At 35.1% G+C, this 25,191-nt stretch overlaps 1 protein-coding gene across 1 annotated transcript; it reads right to left on the minus strand.

The window, feature by feature from the left end:
• Positions 1 to 26: 26 nt before the first annotated feature.
• On the minus strand, positions 27 to 20,963 carry cdc14aa (cell division cycle 14Aa). Its single transcript, XM_073848225.1, has 14 exons — positions 20,521 to 20,963; positions 19,827 to 19,917; positions 19,640 to 19,715; positions 15,290 to 15,382; positions 15,037 to 15,116; positions 11,475 to 11,541; positions 10,848 to 10,910; positions 5,695 to 5,782; positions 5,149 to 5,379; positions 2,824 to 2,962; positions 2,587 to 2,752; positions 2,398 to 2,495; positions 676 to 792; positions 27 to 569 (listed from the first exon to the last, which is right to left on the minus strand). Exons 1-14 carry the CDS (start codon positions 20,564 to 20,566, stop codon positions 50 to 52), a joined length of 1,875 nt encoding a protein of 624 aa, XP_073704326.1. The 5' UTR covers positions 20,567 to 20,963; the 3' UTR covers positions 27 to 49.
• Positions 20,964 to 25,191: the final 4,228 nt, after the last annotated feature.

Raw genomic sequence — 25,191 nt, forward strand, 5'->3', positions numbered from 1 at the left:
GTGAATTATAAAATGATTATAAAACTCTTGCATAAAGATCACAATTATACTATTTAATTGTCACATAAACAAAGTAAGGCCAGAAGAAAATTGGAGGAAAGCCTAAAGTGAAGGAAAATACGTAAAACAGAAGAAGTAGTAAGTGAAAACCAAGCACCAGAGAGATGAGAGAGACGGCCAGATGGTCACTCACTGGAATGGATCTGCTGAGGTAGCGCCCTGGAAACCCGCTTAGTCCACCACGAAACGGACCTCTACGGGGGTTTGGTGGACCGCCAGAGAACGGACTATAGCCGGTTCTGTTCATAGGCCTGACTGTGCGATTAGCACTAACGGTATTAGCTCCAGTTAGACTGTTGGTGCTGGCCTCTTGATTAAAGTTTAAATGTGAGGGAGGAAGTCGGGGGTCAGTGGAGGTGTACCCAAAGCTGAAGCCAGATGGAGGTGCGGGGGTTAGAGCAGGAGATGGGGAGGGTGCAAAGGAGGAAGGAGGTGTGCTGTTATCATCGTCATTGAAGTTGCTGTCGCTGTAGAGGTTGCTGAGGGAATGGGCTAAACGGGGACTGAAGCTGTGAGGGGCGCATAAAGCGGGGGTTAACAACATCTGGGTATGTAAAAAGGATCTGGGATTAAAAAACAAAACCACTCAGGCAGGCAGTGTAGACATTAATGTACCTTTTGAGATTGCCAGCAGAGGAGGAAGGGCTTCGTGTTAGTCTCCGTGGCGCAGTGGGAGAGGAGAGGAAGAGAGGAGCTTTGGTAGACTTGGGAGTTGGAGTTGGGCTTATCCCACTGACAAAAAAAAGACAAATATTTTATCAAAAGGAAATTATTTATTTAGGCATGTCGGAATGGAATGAAACTGAAGGAAGGAATGTTTTTTCTTTTTTTCAGTGCAGTATTTTAATGAGAATATGAGTCTACAAGTGTCTATTTACATTTTACAAATGTATGCAATTTACTTGCCCCTTTTGAACAGTGGTATATATTGTTACAAAGATTTCTATTTAAATAAATACAGTTCTTTTGAACTTGTTATTCATCAAAGATTCCTGAAAAAGTATTGCAGGTTACAATAAAATATCATAAAATATTAAACATTGAAAACATTGATAATAAAACAGCATATTTGAATGATTTCTAAAGGATCATGTGACACTGAAGACTGGAATAATGGCTGATGAAAATTGCGCTTTGCATCGCAGGAATAAATTATATTGTAAAGTTTATTAAAACAGAAAAACATTATTTTACCTTGCAATAACATTTCACAATATTATTTTTTTTTTCTGTATTTTTAAGCCTCTGGGGTCTGAGGGTCAAATAAAGCACAGCCTCGATGACTTCTTGAAAAAACATTAAAAATCTGGCTGATCCCAAACTTTTGAACAGCAGATCTATCTTTAGTAGTCTTAGTAATAGTCTTACTAACGTACATAGTTTGAATGTTAGTCACGTGGTACTATATCGTTTCGCGGAAGGATAAAAATGTTAATTTAAAACATTTTTCTGCGATAACTACCGGCTGCCTGTACATTATCCCTTACATATGACATTCTCCCAATCCTCTTCTGGATCATCAAAATGCTCTCTAGCAAACTTCAGATGGGTCTGGACATGTACTGGCTTAAGCAGGGGGACACGTCTGACACTGCAGGATTTGAGTCCCTGGCGGCGTAGTGTGTAACTGATGGTAGCCTTTGTTACTTTGGTCCCAGCTGTCTGCAGGTCATTCACTAGGTCGCAGAGTGTAATTTGGATTTGTCTGTGCATGTTTTTTTTTTTTACTTTCAAAGGTTTGGTGCCCATCCACTGCCATTAAATTACTAACAGACTGCAGCGGTTTGAGTTAATAATCTTTGTTTGTGTTTTGCTGAAGAAACAAAGTCATCTACATCTTGGATGCCCTGGGGGTAAGAAGATAAATATAAAATTTTCATTTTTGGGTGAACTATCCCTTTAAAATATATGCAAAAACTAAAACTCTCTAATTATGTAATCCATATTAAAGGTGCATTTCTCTCTAAAGATAGACCCACTGTACTGTGGAGATGGCAGCATTGTAAACTTCATCTTTGTAACCAAAACATTGAATCAGAAAACAGTAGTTTATTAATTAATTCATAGTCATTATTTTTGCCAAGGCTTTGTGGCAAGCTCATTTAATATAAATGTGCGATTAGTCGATTAATGGCTTAAATGAACAACAGCCTGGATTTTTGATTTTGCAGAAAACATCTTAATTCTGAAAGATACCAAATAAACAAAACATTATCAAGGCAATGCTTTTGTATATTGACCCAAATCTTTTTGATTAACTGTCACAATTTGACAATGTGTCTTGACTAATACTTTTAACACAATATTATCCCTTATTTAGTATAGCTGAAGGTCTACCTAAGCACTGTGGTGGTAGGTCTGGGGTGGCGTTGGCCCTTTAGAGCTAGTAGTTTGTCTCCTTGAGTTGGAATCACGTCTTCTTCTCTGAACTCATTCTGTAGTGTAACAAAACACAGCGTCAACAATAATCGTACTGTATTGTGCACTCAGATGTGATTGCTAGATTCAGTTCTTCAGACGTCTCACCTCATCCACACTTGGTGGCTTCAGAATGGTGCTGTCGAAGGACATGTTGTCCACGCTGGAGATGAGACGGGCCATGTTTCTCTCCTGTTGTCGGCTTTGCCTCAGCTGCTGTTGCTTCTGCTTAGAGCGATGGAGGTCGCCTTGCACCCACATACTGTGTTGCTTCCTTGATAGAAAAAAACACTTAGAACATGTCCTTATGTACCTCAGTCTGTCTGTAGACTTTTTTGGACTTACTGTTCAAGAAAGTGCTGCTGTGGTCCAATTACGGAGCCTGGTCTGCAGATTCGTGCCCAGGCAATGGCCTCAGGCGCCGTGAAGCGATAATGCTTCATCAGGTAGCAGCCTATCAGAGTGCCTGTCCTGCCAAGGCCAGCTGTACAAAGAAAGTTAGAATACAATAATTAAAAATCAAAATGTTTTTTATTTTCAATTTAAAAAATAATTTTCATGATAAAATGCTTTCAATCGAAGACTATGCATGCAATCAGATTATTTTGTTGAAAGTACACCAATCAGGCATAACCTGACCACTGACAGGTGACGTGAATAACACCTCTTAGTGAGCAGGATATATTAGGCAGCAAGTGAATATTTGACCTCAAAGTTGATGTGTTAGAAGCAGGAAAAATGGGCTAGTGTAAGGATTTGAGCGAGTTTGACAAGTGGCAAATTGTGATGGCTAGATGACTGGGTCAGAGCATCTCCAAAACTCCAGGAATGTGGTTGGTCTAAGAAACATTGGTCTAAGACTCCTAAATAAATATTTTACCACTTGTTTGTGTTACAAATTATGTAGGAAAAGTAATAGATTTATTTATGACAAGAGTGCACCTCAAAAATCTAACAGGAATTCTGACCTTTGTCACAAAAAGACTTTCTTTGTTGCCTTTTTCCCTATATCACACTTTAGAAAACATAAGAAATTACATGTCAATTAAAAAACTCAAAATCTCAAAATTCATCCTTTGAAAACCATTTTAAAATCAGACATTGCATTACCATGTAAATCAAAATCATATTACAAAATGTTTTTGTTCATGAATTACACAAATTTAAGTTTGCATTTTCATGTCAATGTTTAAAAATGGGAGTGACAGTTAAGGGTTAAAGGATCTGCTGCTAACATTTGGTGCCAAATACCACAACACACCTTCAGAGGTCTAGTGGCGTCCATGCCTCGACGGGGCAGGGCTGTTTTGGCAGTGCCTATCAAACAGTACACGAGTACTCTTTCGAGTCTCATGAATGGAGAAATACATTAATGAAATGTCGTCAAATTGTCCGTTTTGACGAGTATTGACGTCATCTTAGGTGAGCATAAACAGTTGGGACAATATCGGGAAGTGATGCAGGACATTTGGTTTTAAAGGGTGAGCAGCCTAATTTAGTTGCTATTGTCTGTGGCATTGATATTAAAAGCAGCAACATAAAAGACAGAAAATCACTCACTGCTCTTGACTGAATAACTTCAATAGCTCTAATAAAGATTATTCTAAATGTATTTATATATATATAAATATGTCTGCTTGAAAAAATAAACAATGTGGTAAACACATTGTTATAAAGAATGCATTTGCATTTAAACTAGACTAAAACTAAAACAATTCAGATGACAAAAATTCTGCTGTCTACCAAAAAATCCTGAAGGACAATGTCTGGCCATCTGTTTGTGACATCAAGCTAAAGCAAACTTGGGTTCTGCAGCAGGACAATAATCCAAAACACACCAGCAAATCCACCTCTGAATGGCTGAAGAAAAACAAAATGAAGACTTGAGTGGCCTAATCAATGTCCTGATCTGAATCCTATTGAGATATTGTGGCATGACCTTAACAATGCGGTCCATGCTCAAAAACCCTCCAATGTGGTTGAATTTTGTTTTCCCTTCATAATGAAAAACTTCATTCAAAAATGGCATGTTGTGTTTACTTGTGTTATCTCTGATTAATATTTAAATTTGTTTGATGATCTGAAACATTAAAGTGTGACAAACATGTAAAAAAATAAAAAATCAGGAAGGGGGCCAACACTTTTTCACACCACTGTACAGGTTCACTTGCAAAATAAAGTCTGGGTCCTGCATTATACTTTACTAAATTTGCAGGATCATACAATGTCTATTCCACATTTTAAATGTGACCATGGACCCTAAAGGCAGTCATAAGGTTCAGTTATTTTAAATTGAGATTTGCACATCATCTGAAAGCTCCCGATGTATCCATTGATGTATCGTTTCTTAGAATAGGACAATATTTAAAATCTAGAACCTGAGGGTGCAAAAAAAATCTAAATAGTGAGGTAATCTCCTTTAAAGTTGTCCAAATGAACTTCTTAGCAATGCATATTACTAATAAAAAATGAAGTTTTGGAATATTTACGGTAGAAAATTTACAAAAAAATCATCATGGAACATGATTTTTACTTAATAAAAGAAATATCGAAAAGTTTGATCCATACAGTGTTTTTAGTTTGTAGTCCAGGGTCACAAATTATGCAATAAAGCATGTTAGTCTATGAAAAAAAATAATAATAATTTTATAATTCTAGAAAGTGCCTCACCCTTGCAGTGGACAGCCACAGCACCCTTTGCGTTCTCACAGATGTGCAGAAAGCGTCTTGTGAGGAGATCACTAGGGGTGGTGCCGTCGACAAAGAACAACTCATGATGTTCGAACCCGGCATCTGTGAAGCGCCGACCTTCATAAATCTTCTTGTTCAGCCGCACTACATCTGTGACATTGTGCTGGCGGAAGTAGGAAAAGTATGCTTCAGGAGCGTGGAGAGGATAACCTGAAAGAGCCAAAACAGTCATAAGTTCACAAGTGAGTTTAGTCCTTTTACAATCAGTTTGTTTCTGTTATCCTTATGCAACAGTTTGAAGATAACCTTGCCTGCGAGTTGAAAACTATTAGTTATCAAGCTGATTCATCTGATTATTAGCACAATGGTGCAGCCATTTTTACGTAACTCTATTTCCCCCTTTTGCACTTTGTTGATTAAAAAAAAAACGGTTTAATCACCACTGATTGAATGGTCTGACAAGTCATTTTCCTGTACTTCTAGCAAATGATGTTCAGTTTACAGTTTACTAATGTGCCATCTTACCGTTCTCTATTTTGCTCTTGGGATGAGGTCCACTGAAGGCCAACAGTTTTCCTGGCACAATCCAGTTAAAATCACCATTTTCTACACGCTTGTAATGCAAAAGATGAGAAGACATGCTACATTCAGACATCTGAATTCATCAAAAACACACTTATATGTGTTTAGTTTTGTGGATGTTAGTAGTTACAATAAGACAACAGTCTTATCCAGTATTTTCCTGCATTTTAAATTATTGGAGCCTGTTTCGGTTTGGGAAAGTTCTGTTCAAAACGACTGAAAAAAATAATTTAAATTTAAAATTATCCTTATCCATCAGATTGACTGGATGACTGTGCATTTCCCTTCATGCTCTATTTTCAGACATCAGGAGAATAACATAACACTTGTTTTAACAAGAAAATCTATGGCAAGAGCTCTTTTTAGTTTGCTGCTTTCTTTTCCACAATATGAAAAAAGACAACAACATATACATTTGTATAATTTCTCCCAATTGAATTTATGTTCCATGAATAATGCACTGAAAATATTTTTTTTCTCCCTAGTTTCTCACGTCTTTTTCCAGGTTTGTTTTCACACAGATGCTTAATTAACTCTCCCTGGAGTATATTTGAGTCCACTCTCAAGAGTGTGAAAGTGTTAAAAGAGTGTTAAATTAACACTAGGTGCGTTTCCATTACCCTTTAAATTGCGCAAATTGAAATTGGTAATTGAAAATACGCCTAATGGAAATGTGTCAATTGTGCAAAAACTCCCATATATCGCAAAAAAGTTTTTTTATGCTCGCATGAGGGGGTTTTTCAGGCAATTCGAAAAAGGAATATTTCCCATTTTTTGCATTTACAGGTCGCATTCAATTAAGTATAGCCAAAATCCCACAAAAATCCGCTGCCTTGACTTATCGCGAGAGAAATAATTATTCGCATAACATCGGTTAATGGAAACGCCGTCATTTCGCAATACTTTTTAATGGACATTTATAAAATAGCGCCAAAGTTTTGTGCAAATCTGTAATGGAAATGCACCTATAGGAGCAGAGTTCAGACTGCATGATTTTAGCCCCGATTTTGACTCGCCGACAGGTTTTGAGAAATCGCCAACAAATGCCCGAAATCACAGGCAAATCGGTGCTCGTTCACACGAGTGACAATCACACAGTGTGAACTATCAAAGACGCGATCTGAGAGAATCGCCGACGTGTTGCCGACACCCGTGAGATATTTGGCATGCTAAATATCTGGACCTGTCGGCGATTCAAAATCATGCCGTGTGAAAGGTGATCTGACTGAAAATAACATCGGCGATTACCTACAGCCAATGAGACAGCAACATCCAGGCCAGCAGGAAGTTGGGGGAGGAGTTTCGAAGGTATAGACCACAATATCAACAAGCATAGCTTCAGCTTCTTTTCTTTTCGCTGCAAATGAGTGCACATGCAATTTGTATGACAAGCTTCTTGCGGGCTGCCATTTTTTATAATAATCCCAGTCTCATGTGAGAACTTGCACTCCTGACCTCGAGTTGTTTCCATGTCACTTCTCGCGTGTGTTTGGTTATGAGATGTAGTTTGCAGACCGGGACAAAGTTGTCGGCGATTCTTCCTATTGTAAAGTCATGCAGTGTGAAACCCCCTGTCGCCGATCCATCGTGCAGTGTGAACACAGCAGCGACGGAATGCTACCCCAGATAGTCATGCAGTGTGAAAACATCTGTGAAAAATCGTGCAGTCTGACAAGCTACTAAAAAGTCACATAAAAACAACAAAAAACAAAGAAAATAGTAAGAATAAAAACAAATTACGAAGACAATTCAGCTCATAATTTATTCACGCCGCAATACATGATGGGAGCCATGGATGGGTTTTGATTGGCTACAACATGCTTTCTTGATGGTCACCATTGTTGTGATTCGCAGGCTGAATCTTCATGTCTGTGTGTCTTAATGAAAGATTCTTTAAAGAGTTTTTTATTCAAAACTAAATTTAAAAACATTGTTCACAGAGTTGAAGTAATCAGTGAAGAAAACCAAACTCTATTGTACAGGTCAATACATGAAGGTTATTTTAAAACATGATCACCTTGGTTTGTCGGGCTGTTATAATAGCCAAACAAAATCTGATGTTAAAAATGTAAGGGTCAAGATCTCAAATAATGCAAACTCTGACTATAGTACTCATTATAATGGTTGCTTATACAATTTGACTTTCTCCTTAGGTGATTCTGCTTGTTAACATCAGGTGTCTTCAATAATGATCCATCATCACTTAATTAATCACTAATTATCTCATTAACTGTAAGACCCCGTTTACACGAAGGGAAGACGCAGATATTTCCCTGCGGTTTGGCCTCTCATTTACACGAAAACCCCGTTTTTATCACAGAAAACGATTATTTCTAAAAACTCGGGCCAAAGTGGATAAATTTGAAAATGCCGTTTTCACGTTGTAGTGTGGACTGTGAAAACGGAGGCTTTTGAAAACGATGACGCATATTTATATAGTCATGTGACGCATATTGTACCAATAGATATCTATGTTTACTCCAGTAATTGTGCCTGTGCTATTCACTGTCACACTGCTGCTAAAGAGGTTTACCTTGTACACTCTTCAAATTACAGTCCTAAAATGATTACAGAAAATTTACTCACAGTTGCTGTCCTGCAAAACATGACGACAACTGCTTTTAAGATAAAATATGAATGAGCGCGAAATAGACGCGTCAGTGGATGATGAGATATTTCCGTAAATTATCCCGCCAGAAGAATTGCGTGAAAACTTATAGACCTTTCTCACAGAAACCGGAAATACGCAATCGCAGGGTATGCAGACTTCCTGTGTAATGTCAACACAGCAGAAAGCCGGGTAATTTAAAATTAAAATGGAGAGAGTCTACACAACTTCCCTCACTGTTGCCAAAGATAACTTTTGCCGACGTGATAAGAGTCGTGGAGGAAAACTCCGTCACAAAGAGGAACAAATTGGATAAAGGATATACATTTTTCCACAAAGAGTTTATCCGGGACGTTCTAAAACGCTTAACGTGAAAAACGCTTAACGTGGCTTAACATACGAAAAAACGACCAGGACACCCCAAATTTCTGTCAAACCTTACTTGGAACAAACACTAACTACTATCAAAAGAACAAACCCTTTTTCCACAGATAGTGAATTATATCACGTTAAGTGTTTTCTCCCCCATAGAAGCCCATTATAAGGAAACTGCTTAACGTGGTTTAACTTACCTCAACAGCGACCAGAGAAGACCAAATTTCTGTTAAATTTCACTTATAATAAACACTTGCTGCTCTCAAAAGAGCCAGCTCTTATTCAGCATATAAAATGATCGCCCCCCATAGAAGTCCATTATACAAAAAAAAAAAAGCTTAACGTGGCTTAAAATTTTACTTATAATAAACACTTTCTGCTGTCAAAAGAATGAGCTCTTATTCAGCATATAAAGTTAATAATATCGCGTTAAGCGTCCCCATAGAAACCCATAAGGAAACAGCTTAACGTGGTTTAACGTATCTTAACGACTGGGAAAAAAACAAATTTTTTGTCAAAAAATACTTATATAAAAGTACTTGCTGCTGTCAAACGAATGAGATCTCATTCATCATATAAAGTGAATTATATCGTGTTAAGCGTTTTCTCCCTATAGAACTCCATTAAGGAAAAAGCTTAACATGGTTTGTTATAATGGACTTCTATGGGGGGCGATCACTTTATATGCTGAATAAGAGCTCGTTCTTTTGAGAGCAGCAAGTATTTATTATAAGTAAAATGTAACAGAAGTTTGGTCTTCCCTGGTCGCTGTTGAGGTACGTTAAACCACGTTAAGCTGTTTCCTTATAATGGGCTTCTATGGGGGAGAAACGCTTAACGTGATATAATTCACTTTATCTGTGGAATAAGGGCTCGTTCTTTTAATAGTAGTTAATGTTTGTTCCACGTAAGGTTTGACAGAAACTTGGGGTTTCCTGGTCGTTTTTTACATACATTAAGCCACGATAAGCGTTTTTCACGTTGTTTAACTAGTTACCGGCATACCGGGGCGGAAATAGGTTTACACAGCAATTACGTATTTCCGGTGCAAAATACAGAAGTTGTGAGAAAGGTCTATTACGTCTGTATAATTTTGGAGGCTTTACGCATGCGCAGTAAGGCGAATTTGATGTGTGGATGAGGAACTTTTGGAAAACGCTTGGAAACGCTAGTGTGGACGGAGAGCGTTTTAAAATGAGCATTATGATTAAAGCAACATATGTTACATAATTCAGACATATATGACTACAGTGATATTTAACACATCCATAATATTGCTGTGCAAGTATTTAAACTTTTGGGGTTATTCATGGTCTGTTGTAGTAATTTATTAATGCTTTTACACTTGGGTAAGTAGATTAATGTCAGCTCATTTTACCCAAATTTTTACTATTTTTACTAATTATCTCATTAACTTTAACTTTGCTTCAGTGTTAATTATAACACTCTTATTTTAACACTTTCACACTCTTGAGTGTGGACTCAAATAAACTCCCGGGAGAGTTAATTTAACACTGGGCTTTTTTGCTGAAAATGTCATTGTTTCTGCTTTTTCATCTCTAATCATTAGCAGTGTTTACTGGAAAGTTTCTAAAAACAATATTTGTTATGAGTCAAAATGATGGAAATCACAATGAAATATTATCACTCAATGTTCCAGTTAATGAGCATTTTGATTAAAGCAACATATCTTACATAATACAGACATATATGACTACAGTGATATTTAACACATCCATAATATTGCTGTGCAAGTATTTAAACTTGGGGTTATTCATGGTCTGTTGTAGTAATTTATTAATGCTTTTACACTTGGGTAAGTAGATTAATCAGCTAATTTTACAGCATTTTTTTTTTCGAAGTTTTACTATTTTTTTAGAGAATTTGTGGTTTCAAAGCAAACCTTTTGCTGATTGTTTACAGTCTAACAGAAATGACTCCCATAATTCACGCAAAGCATTACAGGAAAAAAGGTGGATCGACAGTGTCCTTTTAGATTAGAAAAATATCAAACCAGTTGGTATTTTTGCAATAACTTTTAACCAGGTTATACTTATAATGTTAGATGTACTGTATGACAATTAAAACATGAATTAATATTAAAAGGTGATACCTCATAATGTTCATATTCTTCAACATCAAAATTCTCAAAGTCAAAGAACCCGTGCTGCAAGGCCTGAAAATCAGTAAAGAATAATTCAAAACAAGATAACATTTCATTAAACAAAGTCAAATTTAGAATTTGGGTCTTTTGCTTATTTTACTAATAAAACCGGAATCTAAAGAGCATCTTCAAAAGAGCCTATTATGTATGAATTTATTTTAGATATATCACTGATGCTTAAATGGATAAACTGTGGATGTGCTCAAATCATGTGTCAAATACACAGCCATCCAAGTTGTGTAACAACTTAAGTTTTATTCCCGCCAGAGAATCCACCCACACAAACCGCCTTCTTTGTATTGTGCTTCCTGTTCCTTGGTTATCACAATGTGTGGCATGTCCTTTATGTAATCCGTCTGATAGTGCTTGTGCCAATTCTCTCTCTCGAGTCAGATTGAAAAGACAGATAATTGGACTAAAAGCTTATGTTCTGAGGATAAAGTGTATTACACGTCTACACCTTCCAGCCTTGATCCAAAAATGGCTCAAGCGTGTCACAAACTTTAACCTTCCCAAATATTAATAGTTAAAACGGATGGTGCTTTTATAGAAAACACTTCCCTTTAAGACACGTACCTTTCGGATTCCTTGTAAACAGTCTAGTATGGTTAAATCATATGTGCAGTTCCCAAAAGCAGCATCTCTATATGCATCAAAAAAGTAAATAGATGAAAAATTGATTATTAAAGAAATACATATTTTTGATTAAATATTTGTGTGTTTGTGTATGTGTACCTCAAAATTGCCTACCATTCAAAGGTTTGGTGTCAGTAAGATGATATATATTTTTATATGTTTTAAAAGAAGTCTCTTATGCTCATCAAGGCTGCATTTATTTGATCAAAATTTTAGTAAATACAGTACAGTACAATAAAATAAGTACACTAATATTGTGAAGTATTATTACAATTTAAAATAATTGTTTTCTATTTGAACATATTTTATTATGTAATTTATTCCTTTTCAGCATCTTTACATTACTCAGTCTTCAGTGTCACTTGATCTTTCAGAAATCATTTTAATATGATTATTTGGTGCTATGATTTGGTATTATCAATGCTGAAAACCATTTATGTTTCTTAATATTTTTGTGAAAACCATGTAATTTTTCCAAGATTCTTTGACAAACAGAAAGTTCAAATGAACAGCATTTTGAAGCTGATTTTTTTTTAAATCTATTTAAAAATGTTTAGTCACTTTTGATTAGTTTAATGCAGAATATAAGTTTTCTTTCCAAATGATAATAATAAATAATAGGGTCAACTCAACCAGAGGTCCCTAGCTCATATTTTTGCTTTTGCTTATATTTTTGGGAAGAAAGATAGACATAGTGATGAAAGCCAAAATATTAAATGTCATGGATGAATATTTTAAGTAATACACTGTTTTGTAGAAGGGGGTCAAAATGGCGATTTTCACCTGAGATTCAGAGCCAAATTACAGGTGACTTCAGAAAGATGGCAGCATCATAATGTTCATAATTAATAAAATAAGTATCAGTTTGGTTTTCACCAATCTGAGAATGGAGCCTCATTGAGGTCCCTGGGACTGAATGATGTAGGGCCTTAAAAATAAAGATTCTAAAAGAATAGTTTATTAGGAACTAGAATCTAAAATCATATTGAGATATCTTTATACTTCTTGAGTTATAGGTGAACAAACTTTGGAAAAAGAATATTAATGGCACTCAGACAGATTGGTTCTATGCAGTTGTCTTGCAGTTTTCAGACATTACTCTTTAAAACAAAATGACCTACATTTGGTTTTTTAAACACTAAAAATGTATAAAGTTTAAAATTTACTCCTGGAGCTGTATTGAAATTCCAGTATCTCTGGAATTTAACAACATAGGGACCTACAAATGAAGAAGTCAAAATGAAAGTTTGTTAAAACCCAATATCTAAAAGCATGCAAACTCTTTCACTAAAAGAGTGAAAACTTACTGTTTTCCCATATTTGAATGATCACCACAAGCACATAATGCAAAAAAAGATTGCTAAAGTCAACAGGTTTTACTAATAGAACTACCAATCTCTGTGTAAAATAACTTTATGATGCCGTCATCTTTCTCAAGTAATTTTTTAACCCTCTGTAATTTGGCTCTGAATCTCAGTTGCAAATTGCCATTTTGACCCCCCTCTAAAAATAGTGAATTCTGCAGTAAATATTCATCCATGACATCTAATATTTTGGCTTTACATGTCTGTCTTTCTTCAGAAAAAATATTGGTAACACTTTCTATGAAACCAGTATTTATAATACATTATTCTTAAAGGAGTAGTTAACTTTCAGAACGAAAAATTTACAGATAATGTATTCACCCCCTTGTCATCCAAGATGTTCATGTCTTTCTTTCTTCAGTCATAAAGAAATTATATTTTTTGAGGAAAACATTTCAGGATTTCTCGCCATATAATGGACTTCTATGGTGCCCCCGAGTTTGAACTTCCAAAATGCAGTTTAAATGCAGCTTCAAAGGGCTCTAAGTTATCCCAACCGAACAAGAAGGGTCTTATCTAGTGAAACGTTCAGTTATTTTTTAAAATCGTGAAATGTTTTCCTCAAAAAATAACTCCTTTACAACTGAAGAAAAAAACATGACAAGGGGGTGAGTACATTGTAAATTTTTGTTCTGAAAGTAAACTACTCCTTTAATGCATTATAATGAATGCATAATGCATTATTAAAAATATATATAAATATATATAAATGCATCATCTCATGAGTATTCATACAGCTTTAATGTATTATAATTTTTACTCATTTGTGGTTATAGGTTTTAAGAGTATGATTACCTCCTCATAGTTATAACGTATTATAAGTCTCATATCTTGCCATGTTACTCATGTCACTTTACTAAAAGCACACAAAAACCACTTATAAGTAATAATAATAGTAATAATACTTCTCAAAGAGCCATAAGATCAGGTATCAGGTCAGATGAATGCGTAATATGAACAGTTTGATTATTTTGATGGTACCCTTTAGACAGCTTTTGATTAATCAACTCTGCAACTGCATGTCAGCTAGCAGTAATTATTATTAGTAGTATGCTAAATATATGCTAACGTTGTATTTTGATAGTTCAAAATACAATGGACAAAGGTCCAAAAGACAAACTGATTATAAGTAACTTTGCAAGTACGTGGACCTTCTACCTAGCCTAACCTTACCCTAAGTCTACTAATACTCTAAGGAGACTCTGATGTAGTTGGAAAGTTGCTTATAGTCGATAGACTACGGGAACTATCAAAATAAAATGTATTATAATGTAAAAAATAAATGTAATGTTAAAACCAGTCTTAAGTCGGTGGGGTATATTTGTAGCAATAGCCAAAAATACATAGTATGGGTCAAAATTATTGATTTTTCTTTTATGCCAAAAATCATTAGGAAATTAAGTAAAGATCATGTTCCATGAAGATTTTTTGTAATATCCCTACTGTAAACATATCAAAATGTAATTTTTGATTAGTAATATGCATTGTTAAGAACTTAATTTGGACAACTTTAAAGGTGATTTTCTCAGTATTTCGATTTTTTTGCACCCTCAGATTCCAGATGTTCAAATAGTTGTATCTCGGCCAAATATTGTCCTATCCTAACAAACCATACATCAATAGAAAGCTTATTTATTGAGCTTTCATATGATGTATACATCTCAGTTTTGTAAAATTTAACCTTATGACTGGTTTTGTGGACCAGGGTCACATATGATATAGTCCATTATAAATTAAGTAGATTTAATATGCCGTCCATTGTGTGTTATAAATAGTCATAATCTTAAAAGTCATAACCTCAGATACTCAAGTAATATATATAATTCATAATATGATATAACATATAAGTTTTTTTACGCATTCATTATAATGCCTTAGAAATACCATTATATTTGTATAAATAGAGGCTTCATAGAAAGTGCTACCAAAATATTATCTAAATCAAATATTTGAGCAGAGGACCTCTGGTTGAGTTGACACAGAATGACTCAATAATACTTTACTGACACCAAACTTTTGAACAGTAATCTACATAGCAGTAATATATAAAAGTATGGTAATGCGATGTGAGTAGCATGATGACACATTATCAGATCAGATGGTGAAGCTTGTGTCAGGCTGTGTGAGCAGCTTCTCACCTGAAGGGCAGGTATGACACATTGGTTCCGGAGATCAGGGCCCGGTACACCTCCTCTGGAGTTCTTTTTAAGTAGATTACCTGCATACAGAAGCAAGGCATGACTAGAAATTTCTCTGAGAGACTCTAAAACCAAAGGCCAGCTGGGTTTAAATAGCTCTTGTTGTTTTCCGCTGTTTGTATTCAGTTTGTTCTTATTGTTTGGGGTCTCTTAAACCCTAGAACGTGAGGGTATCAATGAAGGCTGGACTCACCGCATAAGCACCGATGAGGAAGGCTGCATTGGCTCTCTTTCGTTGGTCGTAACTGGTGTAATGGATGATGCGCTTTCTGGACAGAGTGAAAGACTGCAGGCATACACAACACATATTGTTTTTCAGAGCTGTGATGGTTAAAGAGAAAGTTCATCCAAAAGTGAAAATTCTGTTATTATTTCTACACCCTCATTTGCTCCAGACCTGTATCCACCTTTGTCTTCCCGTAAGAGCGGATCTGGCTTCCGGTCTCATCTGTGGCAAGCTATTGTTAGCTGTACAAAACGGTTTTGCTGCATTATATAGCAAATTGGTGTGAATTACCATATTATTTTAATGTAATATCTTAATTTCAGACGAGAATTTGGGACTAGTGTGCAAAGACCTTTAGAATATAGTATATGGTGCGTATGGACTGTTGTTGTGGTACTTTCATGGTGCCTTTATGTAATTTTAGGAGCTTAAACCAACCTCACAATTCATTTTGACTGTATGAAAATGTGTAGGACATTCTGCCTGGGTGCAGCAGGGATGATTTATTTTTGGAAGCCAAAATCCAAACAAGTTTCAGTTCAGTTATACTGAAGTTGAAGGATTTTTTTAATTGGTTTTTAGTTTATTTTAACACATTTTATTTAAGAACATGCTCAGATTGTTGAACCAAACAGCTTCATGCATCCTGAAGTCAATGAGCTTTTTGAACTGCTCTTTGGTCAAATTTAATTTAACAATGTTTAAAAGAAACATGTACAGATTGTCCGACCAAACAGCTTTATACATCCTGAGATCAATGAGTTTTTTTTAATTGCTTTATATGGTCAAGATTATTTTAACATTTGAAAAGAACGTGTTCAGATTGTCCAACCAAACAGCTTCATCCATCCTCAAGTCAATGAGCTTTTCTTTTTGTACTTAATATACTAAAAACTATTCTTTAGTACTTCTTAAGATCATTTTAAGATTATATAAATGTACTCAACTAAAATGTGCTTTTAACATTCTATTTCTACTTATTTTTTTTTTAAATGTAATTACCAAATTACCACTTGTACACTTGAACCCATCTTTCATACACTAGTACACTCAAGTGGTATTTTTAATGCTTTACAATTAAAAATACATCAGAAATATTTCCTTGTGAGTTTTAAGCTTTAAATGTATCTTGTCTCTTCTAAACTAAACGTTCAGGGAAAGTGTTTCTTTTTTTAAAGACTGAAAGAGTTGTTAAAGCTATAATAGTGGTGAAATTGAATTAATGCACCTGTTGGGTTCATTTACTTCTGGCTTCAAAATTAATTTGGTAAGCTTATCGTGATGAACAAAACATGTAAGAATCACTCATTTTCTGTTGGACACAGTTTCATTTTCAAATGCTAATGGAAAAATCCTGTTGGGTTTTTGTGGAGGGAACCAGGGGGATGTTATCTTTAATATTGTTGGCCTACAAAAATACGTCTTCACTGCAGCAGTCTATTACATTATTTCTTTCATGATTAATGGAAGGAAGAAAGTCATACAGGTTTGGAACAATGAGAGGATGAGGAAATGATTTCAGAATTTTGATATTTGGATCAACTGTTCCATAAAATGAAGCCATTGTAGGTGTATATGACTTTATATATAACTCTGACTGTATTTGTCTAAAAAAAGAGAGTCATATACACTTAGGATGGCTTGAGAGGATGAGTAAATCATTTTCATTTTTCATCTCTTCAGTACCTTTTATTACATTAATTCGATTTAAGCCTCTGTTGTCATTTAATTAATCAAAATTGTAAATCATTCATACAGTGATACTAGATATTAGGGCCAAATAAGGTAGGGCCAATTACACTACACAGAATGCCCCTCAAAATATTTAAGCCTCACTTTAAAATGTATGAATGTCCCTGCATTAGCAAACTCAATACCAAACCCAGTGTTGTCTATTTTAAAGAAAGCTAGTAAAAAAAATAAAAAATAAATTAGGTGTATTACTCAGAATGAAAGCAAAAGGTATTTAAACATTTTTGGTTGTCAGACTTTTAGTGGATCATGGCTCTTACTGTGTGAACTTGAGGACAACGGACTTCATATAAAAGCACCGCAATTCTAACTGGTTAAAAGTAAAACAAGTCAAGTTTTTTTCCTAGAAAAAAGCTCTACCATAATTTGTACCATTACCAAACTCAATCAAATTCAGACATTTTATGTGCGGCTTACACTGTTAGAAAAACATTTGTAGAAAAACCTAGCACAATCCTGTCCCAGAACAAAATCACCAGTAGTTTTTCTGTTAAGGTGAGACACTGCAGGTGAATAGGGTAAAAAAAAAATTACTAATAATTATCACCTTTCTTACCTAGTTAATTGATTACATTGATAACTGCAAACATTTTTTGTATTACAAGTTTTGTAAAATGTTAGGTTTAAATGTTGCATTATTTAATAAAACATGCACTAATTTGAAATCATTTCTAGTACAAAAATCTTAACCCTATAGAAAGTCATGTTCCAAAATTCTTAAATTTTTTTTTACATATTAGAGTCAAAAGAGTACAGAGGGAATTTTGGGTATCTCATTTCATAATGCCATAATTCAGAAAAAACTTAGAACAGACAGAAAACACTGCTTTTACATTTTTTTTTGGGGGGGGGGGGGGGGGAATATAAAATTATTATAAAATGTATAAAACCAAGCAAATTATACATGAACAAATCCCTCTGTAAAAACCTTAAATTAAAAAATTTAAATTCTGGTGTGTGTAAGTGCTACTGAAGTTGAGATGTATGGCTCAGTGTAGAAGAAAACATTAATTTTAAGAAAATGCCCTTTAAACATATGCATCTTAATTGAAATCTATTGACACAAATAGATAAAGTGCTATAAAAGAAACACTTAACTTTGTTTTTTTTTTATTTCCTCTAGTCTGTAAAACACTTTATGAAAAACCAAAAAGCCCAAAATCTCAAACTTAATAGGTGCATGAATTGAAAATAGGTGTTTTTGCTTGCAGTGTCTCCCATTAAGTTCAGAGACATTCCCTTTAACCTTAAAACACAATACAAATGCATAATTCAAAATGCAGGCAAAACACCTGAGAAAAATGAAAACAGACAATTCCCTACAGTATATTGGCTTTCTTTACAGACTTTTCTTACAGTATATATAGATGTTCAAATCCTTTTTAAACTCACCTAACATTATAAGGACACACATATATACTGCAGAGAAACACTTTGAACATACCCCTTAATCTGTCAGCTCCAGATACACAGTCATTCATGCCAGAAACTTCTGTGCAGTCATTATACAGACGTGTAATTCACGGTAATAGAGCGCTCTCTACTGCCTACTGCAGGGACTGCGTGTGATTCAATATACTAAGAATAGTGTGCGTTTATCAATCTACAGCAGCTTTTATTTATTCTTTCTGAACAGCACTTTGGTTCGACATTGTGGTGTCAAAAGTACTTTAGAAATCAATTTAGGTATACAGTCTTGCAACAAGGTAATAGAACTTTATAAACAAACATTATAAATATTGAAAACCATGGCTGCTGATGGTGAACAGCTGTGGTCACATATTATCATAAAGTTGTACAAAACTGAACTATAAATTATTTTTCTCATTTAGTTTGTAATACTGGGGCTAGGACTTAACCTATCTATATTTGCAAGAGATTAGCCTTTGTGTAGTATTTATAAGTATTTATACAGTCAAACCAAAAATTATTCAGACACCAGATATAATTTTCAATATTTTTTTTTTACTATAGTGGGTTGCAGGACACTATAGTTCATTTATGTAAGTAAGGATAACAAAACAAAGTAAATTGTGACATATTATCACCAAAAATGCTTCATACAGTGGACTACCGGTGAAAAATTTGTGACCAAAAATTTGATTTTTTGACCATGTTTTGTTTCATACCTTTCAATCAAAGTTATCTGACATTATCAAGATTAATTTGTTCTGAGAACTTGAGTTTTTGTCATATTGTATTACCATTTTCTAATCTATATCAAATAAACTAACAATGTCATAAATGTTGAATGTGTCTGAATACGTTTTGGTTTGACTGTATATCTCAAATCATGGACCTCTGACTTGAGTTTTTTTTCTTTTTTTTTTTTTTTTTTCCTGGAAAGCAGACTTATTCCTGGTGCAGCACACTATTTTTATTTCTTTTAGGCAACTTTGTGTGCAAACTAAAACGCTGTGTATGTTTACGAATCACTCCAAAGATAAAAATGAAAAACAAGGCCTATGTTTGATCAGCAAGTCAGATATGAATTTCTGAGGAAATCCTTGGGAATATAACAAACAATACAAACATGCAGCCATTTGGTTCAGAAGATTATTTTACCTTTAGTTTTTTGTTCAGTTTGCAGCAGTATCTGTACAGCATTGCCAGATTGAGTGGCCCAAAATCTGCATAAAAGCTTGAGACAGAAATAAACAATAAAATCACCACTTGTCATGAAGTATAACAATTAAATCTGAGCTATAACAACCAAAAATGTAATAGTTAATCATGTCAAAAACTGACTTACTTTTCATATATGAACTCATCATCAGTGCAGAAGAAATGAGTGTTTGCTGTGCTCTTGGGTTTGCTTCTAAGAGTAGCAAAATACAGACGATCTGAAAAACACAACAGTAAAATAAGGTAAATCACATCTAAATCTCTTATAGGCTAAATTCTCTTAAAAATAAAGGTGCTTCACGATGCCATAGAAGAATCTTTTTGTCTAAATGGTTCCATAAAGAACCTTTAACATCTGAAGAACCTTTCTGTTTTACAAAGGTTCTTTGTGGCAAATAAGGTTCTTTATACAAGAAATGGTTCTTTAAAGAACCTTTGACTGAATGGTTCTTTGTGGAACCAAAAATGGTTCTTCTATGGCATCACTTGAAGAACCTTTTGAAGCACCTTTATTTTTAAGAGTGTATCCAAAAACACAATCTCTATTTTATATAATTGCACTACATTCTGAAGAAGAAAAATATATATGCTAAAATATACAATTAATTTAATTAGTAACATATTATTAGTTAATATAAATTAAAAATCGCGAGACACTTTGAACCAGATATATTTAATCTATTCATTTGGAATGTTATTAAAGAGTGCAACATGTGCAAGGATATTAATGCAGTACGAGATTTAAATATAGATTAAGCAGATTAGAAAATATGCTTGTCTCATATATATTTATTTAACGTGTTCAATTTATTTAATATTACCTTTGATCAACTCAGAAGCTCCTATCAGCTCATTGTCATCTCCCATTTTATTTAATACTGAACCTCAGGATGTTCAAATATTTCCACGTGTTTCGTATCGTTTCGTTCCGAAGGGTTTCTTGTGTTCCGGTAGTTTGAAAATAAATGTATTTAAAAGTAAATCCAGTATATGTACAGAAGTAAAGCACAGTCCTGCTATGAACCACTTCTGTGTCCCATAAGCTCCCGTGTGTCGAATATAGACGGCAAATCCTCTAAATCTCTTCCGAACTCAAAGTGACTTAAAAACATGATCTTTTCTAACAGTTGAATCCCATGTGTGTTCGTGTCCTTCAGTTTTCCCTTATCTTTCTCGGTTATAGTGTGCTAGAGTTTCATGCACTTTCATCCATAGCTAAAAACTTCACGATAAGCTACAAGTTAAAGGGACATTGCCTGGTAACCACGTGCCACACCACCACACAAATGCGCGTTGCCAAGGAGGGGTTAAATTCGACCAATCAGAGTTCGAGACGCAGTGCCTGCTCTAAACATATTTTGGATTGCTTGTGTTATACATTCAGCAAGAGAAATAAATCGTGTCATTTTTGCATCCAACGTTGTTGAAAAACATATTGCAGATATTACCTAAAAAATATTAATTAGCTTATGTGTGAAATTGTGTTTTAGAGAAGTGTCATAAATAGGTAAATAGATTCATACTTAAATCATTTTTAGCATATGCTTCACTGTTCAAGTTAACATTGCAGCCTATTTTAAAATGGGTCATAAACATTTATGTGGCTTAAGCATTTATGATTAATTGACAATTATTTATGATGCAGGAATCAGGATTATTTGTAATGAATATTTTTTTATGATGCAGTCAGACATTGGTATCACCGCTATACTGTGATGTCATGCATTTAATGGCTTTTTTGTTTGTTTGTGTAAGTGTCTGAGGTGTGTGTGCTGTGTCATCTGACCTCTCATCACCAGCGGCCACACGTGCAGCTGACGTGCTTTAACTCTAAAAGTCTTAATATGATCAGGCTTGAGTCAGCTGGCATACAGCTACAGCCGCAGACACCTTGCTTGTGCATCAGAGCACATATCAGCTTGGAGTGCTTTACAGAATGTTTGTTCTAGAAGCAGTGCTGAAAGAAAAACTTTCACATTCGCAGAACTGCATTTAACCTGCAATAGACCTGCATAAACAAGCGGTGTGTAGAGGATATGGTTTATGATTTAATGTGGATAGATATAGAATGTCTAATGGATGGATAGATAGATAGATAGATAGATAGATAGATAGATAGATAGATAGATAGATAGATAGATAGATAGATAGATAGATAGATAGATAGATAGATAGATAGATAGATAGATAGATAGATAGATAGATAGATAGATAGATGGATAGATGGATGGATCAATGAATAGGCAGATGGATGGATGGTTAGATGGATTAATGTAAAGATGAATCAATGAAGATGGAAGGCAGATGGAAGGATGTTAGATGGAAGGATGTATAGAGATTGATGAATCGATGGAAAGATGGATGGATAGATGGATAAATTTATATAGATGGATGAATAGACGGACTGATAGATGGATAAACATGCAGTGTGTGTACATGATATAGTTTATGATTTAATGTGGATAGATATAGAGTCTCTAATGGATAGAAGATGGAAGGATGATGCATGTATGTATGGATGTATAGATAGATGGATTATTAGACAGACGAATGGATGGATGGATGAATGGACATATGGATGGATAGACAGAAGGATGTATAGATAGATTTAGGAATAAACAAATAGATGGATGGATGACTAGGAAGATCAAAGGGTGATATATGTATGGATGTATAGATAGATGGATGAATAGGCCGACAAACGGATGGATGGATGGATGGGTGTATAGATAGATTGATGAAATGACGGATGGATGTATAAATAGATTGATGAATAGACGGATGGATGGACGGACAGACAGACAAATAGAGACAAGATAGATAGATAGATAGATAGATAGATAGATAGATAGATAGATAGATAGATAGATAGATAGATAGATAGATAGATAGATAGATAGATAGATAGATAGATAGATAGATAGATAGATAGATAGATAGATAGGTGGATTGATAGGTGGGTGGATGGATGGATGGATGGATGGATCAATGAATAGGCAGATGGATGTATAGACAGTTGGATAAATAGACAGAAGAATGAATAGACAGAAGAATGAATAGATAGATAGATAGATAGATAGATAGATAGATAGATAGATAGATAGATAGATAGATAGATAGATAGATAGATAGATAGATAGATAGATAGATAGATGGATTGATAGGTGGGTGGGTGGATGGATGGATGGATGGATGGATGGATGGATGGATGGATGGATGGATAGATGGGTGGACAGATGGATCAATGAATAGGCAGATGAATGGATGGATGGGTGGAGGGATGTAAAGATGGATGGGTGAATAGACAGATGGATGGATAGATGGATGGACAGACGGATGGATTGATGGATGGATGTAAAGATGGATGGATGAATAGACAGATGGATGGATAGATGGATGGACGGACGGATAGATGGATGTATAGATGGATGAAGGGATGTATAGGTAGATGGATGAATAGATGGATAGATGGATGGACAGATGGACGAATAGATTGATGGATGTATATATGGATTGATGAATGGACGGTCAGACAGATGGACAGATGGGTGGGTGGATGGATGGATGGATGGATGGATGGAAGGATGAAATGATGGAAGGATGGATGGATCAAAGGAAGGATGGTCAGTGGATAGATGGACGAATGGATGGATGGATGGAAGGATGGACGGATTGACGGATTGACAGAAAGATGGATGGATGGAGGATGTATAGATGGTTCAATAAACAGGCAGATGGAAGGACGATAGATGTATGAATGTATAGATGGGTGGATAGATAGATAGACAGAAAGTCTATAGATAGATAGATAGATAGATAGATAGATAGATGTACCTGAGATGTGGGTTATCCAGGCTGTCGGTGGCACCATGACCGGACGTCTTCGCTTGAAGCGCCAGTGTCCCCCCCAGGCCGAAACATGGGACATGCCTTCATTGAGGTCCGTAAAGGGAGGAAGAGGATATTGCTGATGAAGAATCACCTCGTGTTCTCTCTCATATAAACCAGAGGCAGCAAAAACATTCCTGGAGTCACAGAACAGAAGAAATAAGCTGCATTTCTCCAGAACTCGCTGCTCCACCTGCCAGAGTGCTACGAAACACGGGTAAGAGCGGCTCAAGTGACGCCTCGGGTTACAGCTCAGCTTCAGAGTGGCCCGGCTCCGGTGCTGTCAGAGGTTTTTGGTTACTCTCAATTCACAAAGAAGTGGGAATGTCACTACTGAATTCTTGCTCTGATTGGAATTGCGATAAGACCTCTGTGACACATTCGTATTGTTCTCCATCAATCTCTGTTACAATAAAGTAGCGTGGGATTTTCACCCCTAGAGCAGTCTGGATTATTCAAGGGTCAGTGGCTGTAAAGCAGGGCTGAGGTAACACTTGAGATGAGGACATGCTTAGAGGCCAGAGTCCAAATGGAACAGGGTTTCTAATAACAGGCAAGGTCACCCACAGCGTTACAGGAGAGCTTATCAGCACTGTAGATATTTGAGAAACGCTGGAGGAGGAGCTCTTGCCCACCTGATGGGGATGGAATGAAAAAAGCACCAAGATATCTTAAGTGCTGCTTGACATGACACGATTTGAACATGTACAGGGTGTTCGAGATAAAGGTACAATGCCATCTGTGTTTTATGACATTGCTGACTGGAAACCATGATTCTGATTGGTCAATCACTGCAATTACACAAATATCTGTATAATAACTGCTAAACTGTATATTATCGATGCAAAAAGTAGACTTCAAAAACCTAAATTCAGTTGAAGTACTAAACTTTCTAAAACAAAATAAAGCTGCATATAAATATAAAAAACTACTAAAAATGACAAAAGCACACAATAAAATTACTAAAATTAAAATATAAAAATATTTTTCAAACAACTGAAACAAATAAAATAAAAAGCTAATTTAAAATATTAGTATATCAGTTTTTAAATATTAGTCATTTTAAATATTAATTAGTTAATACTAAAATAACACTATTTCCAGCCTCCAGTGGTTTCTTCCTTCTTACATAATAAAGTAATTTAAACTATAATCTTTAATAAATGCAATTATCTAAGCAGTATAACATACTGTCTTCCTGGTTATTGCAAAATAAACCCTGACATGATGCAAGACTGAATTCAATAACCCTCTGGGTTTTATTTTTAGACTAAAACGTGCCAATTTATTCTTATGCTAAAACGTGATACAAAATCATTTTGAATCATCAAATTATATATCACTATATTAATATTAACCTGGATAATTTGCATAATTAGAATGTTAGTCAAAAAATACTAAAAAAGTACAAGATATTTTAGTACACTAATTACGTGTCCTTTAAGTAAAATGTTGTTGCGCTGAATATGCATCATCAGAGGAGTGATAAATAAATGAGTAATGGCTCAAATTAAGATACTGAAGCATGCAGAGCAAACTCAACACATGATTGAATAAACTGAGCACAAAAACACTTGACCTGGCCTAGGCTTCATCTCACACAG

This window comes from Garra rufa, chromosome 10 (genome assembly GCF_049309525.1).
Source record: "Garra rufa chromosome 10, GarRuf1.0, whole genome shotgun sequence".
NCBI lineage: Eukaryota > Metazoa > Chordata > Actinopteri > Cypriniformes > Cyprinidae > Garra > Garra rufa.

Coding starts and splice junctions, on each gene's coding strand:
- cdc14aa (XM_073848225.1), bottom strand. CDS start 20,566: ATGGGAGATGACAATGAGCTGATAGGAGCTTCTGAGTTGATCAAAG. Junction 19,716..19,826: donor GATGAGTTCATATATGAAAA/GTAAGTCAGTTT, acceptor TTCTGTCTCAAG/CTTTTATGCAGATTTTGGGC. Junction 2,753..2,823: donor CAGCAGCACTTTCTTGAACA/GTAAGTCCAAAA, acceptor TTTTCTATCAAG/GAAGCAACACAGTATGTGGG.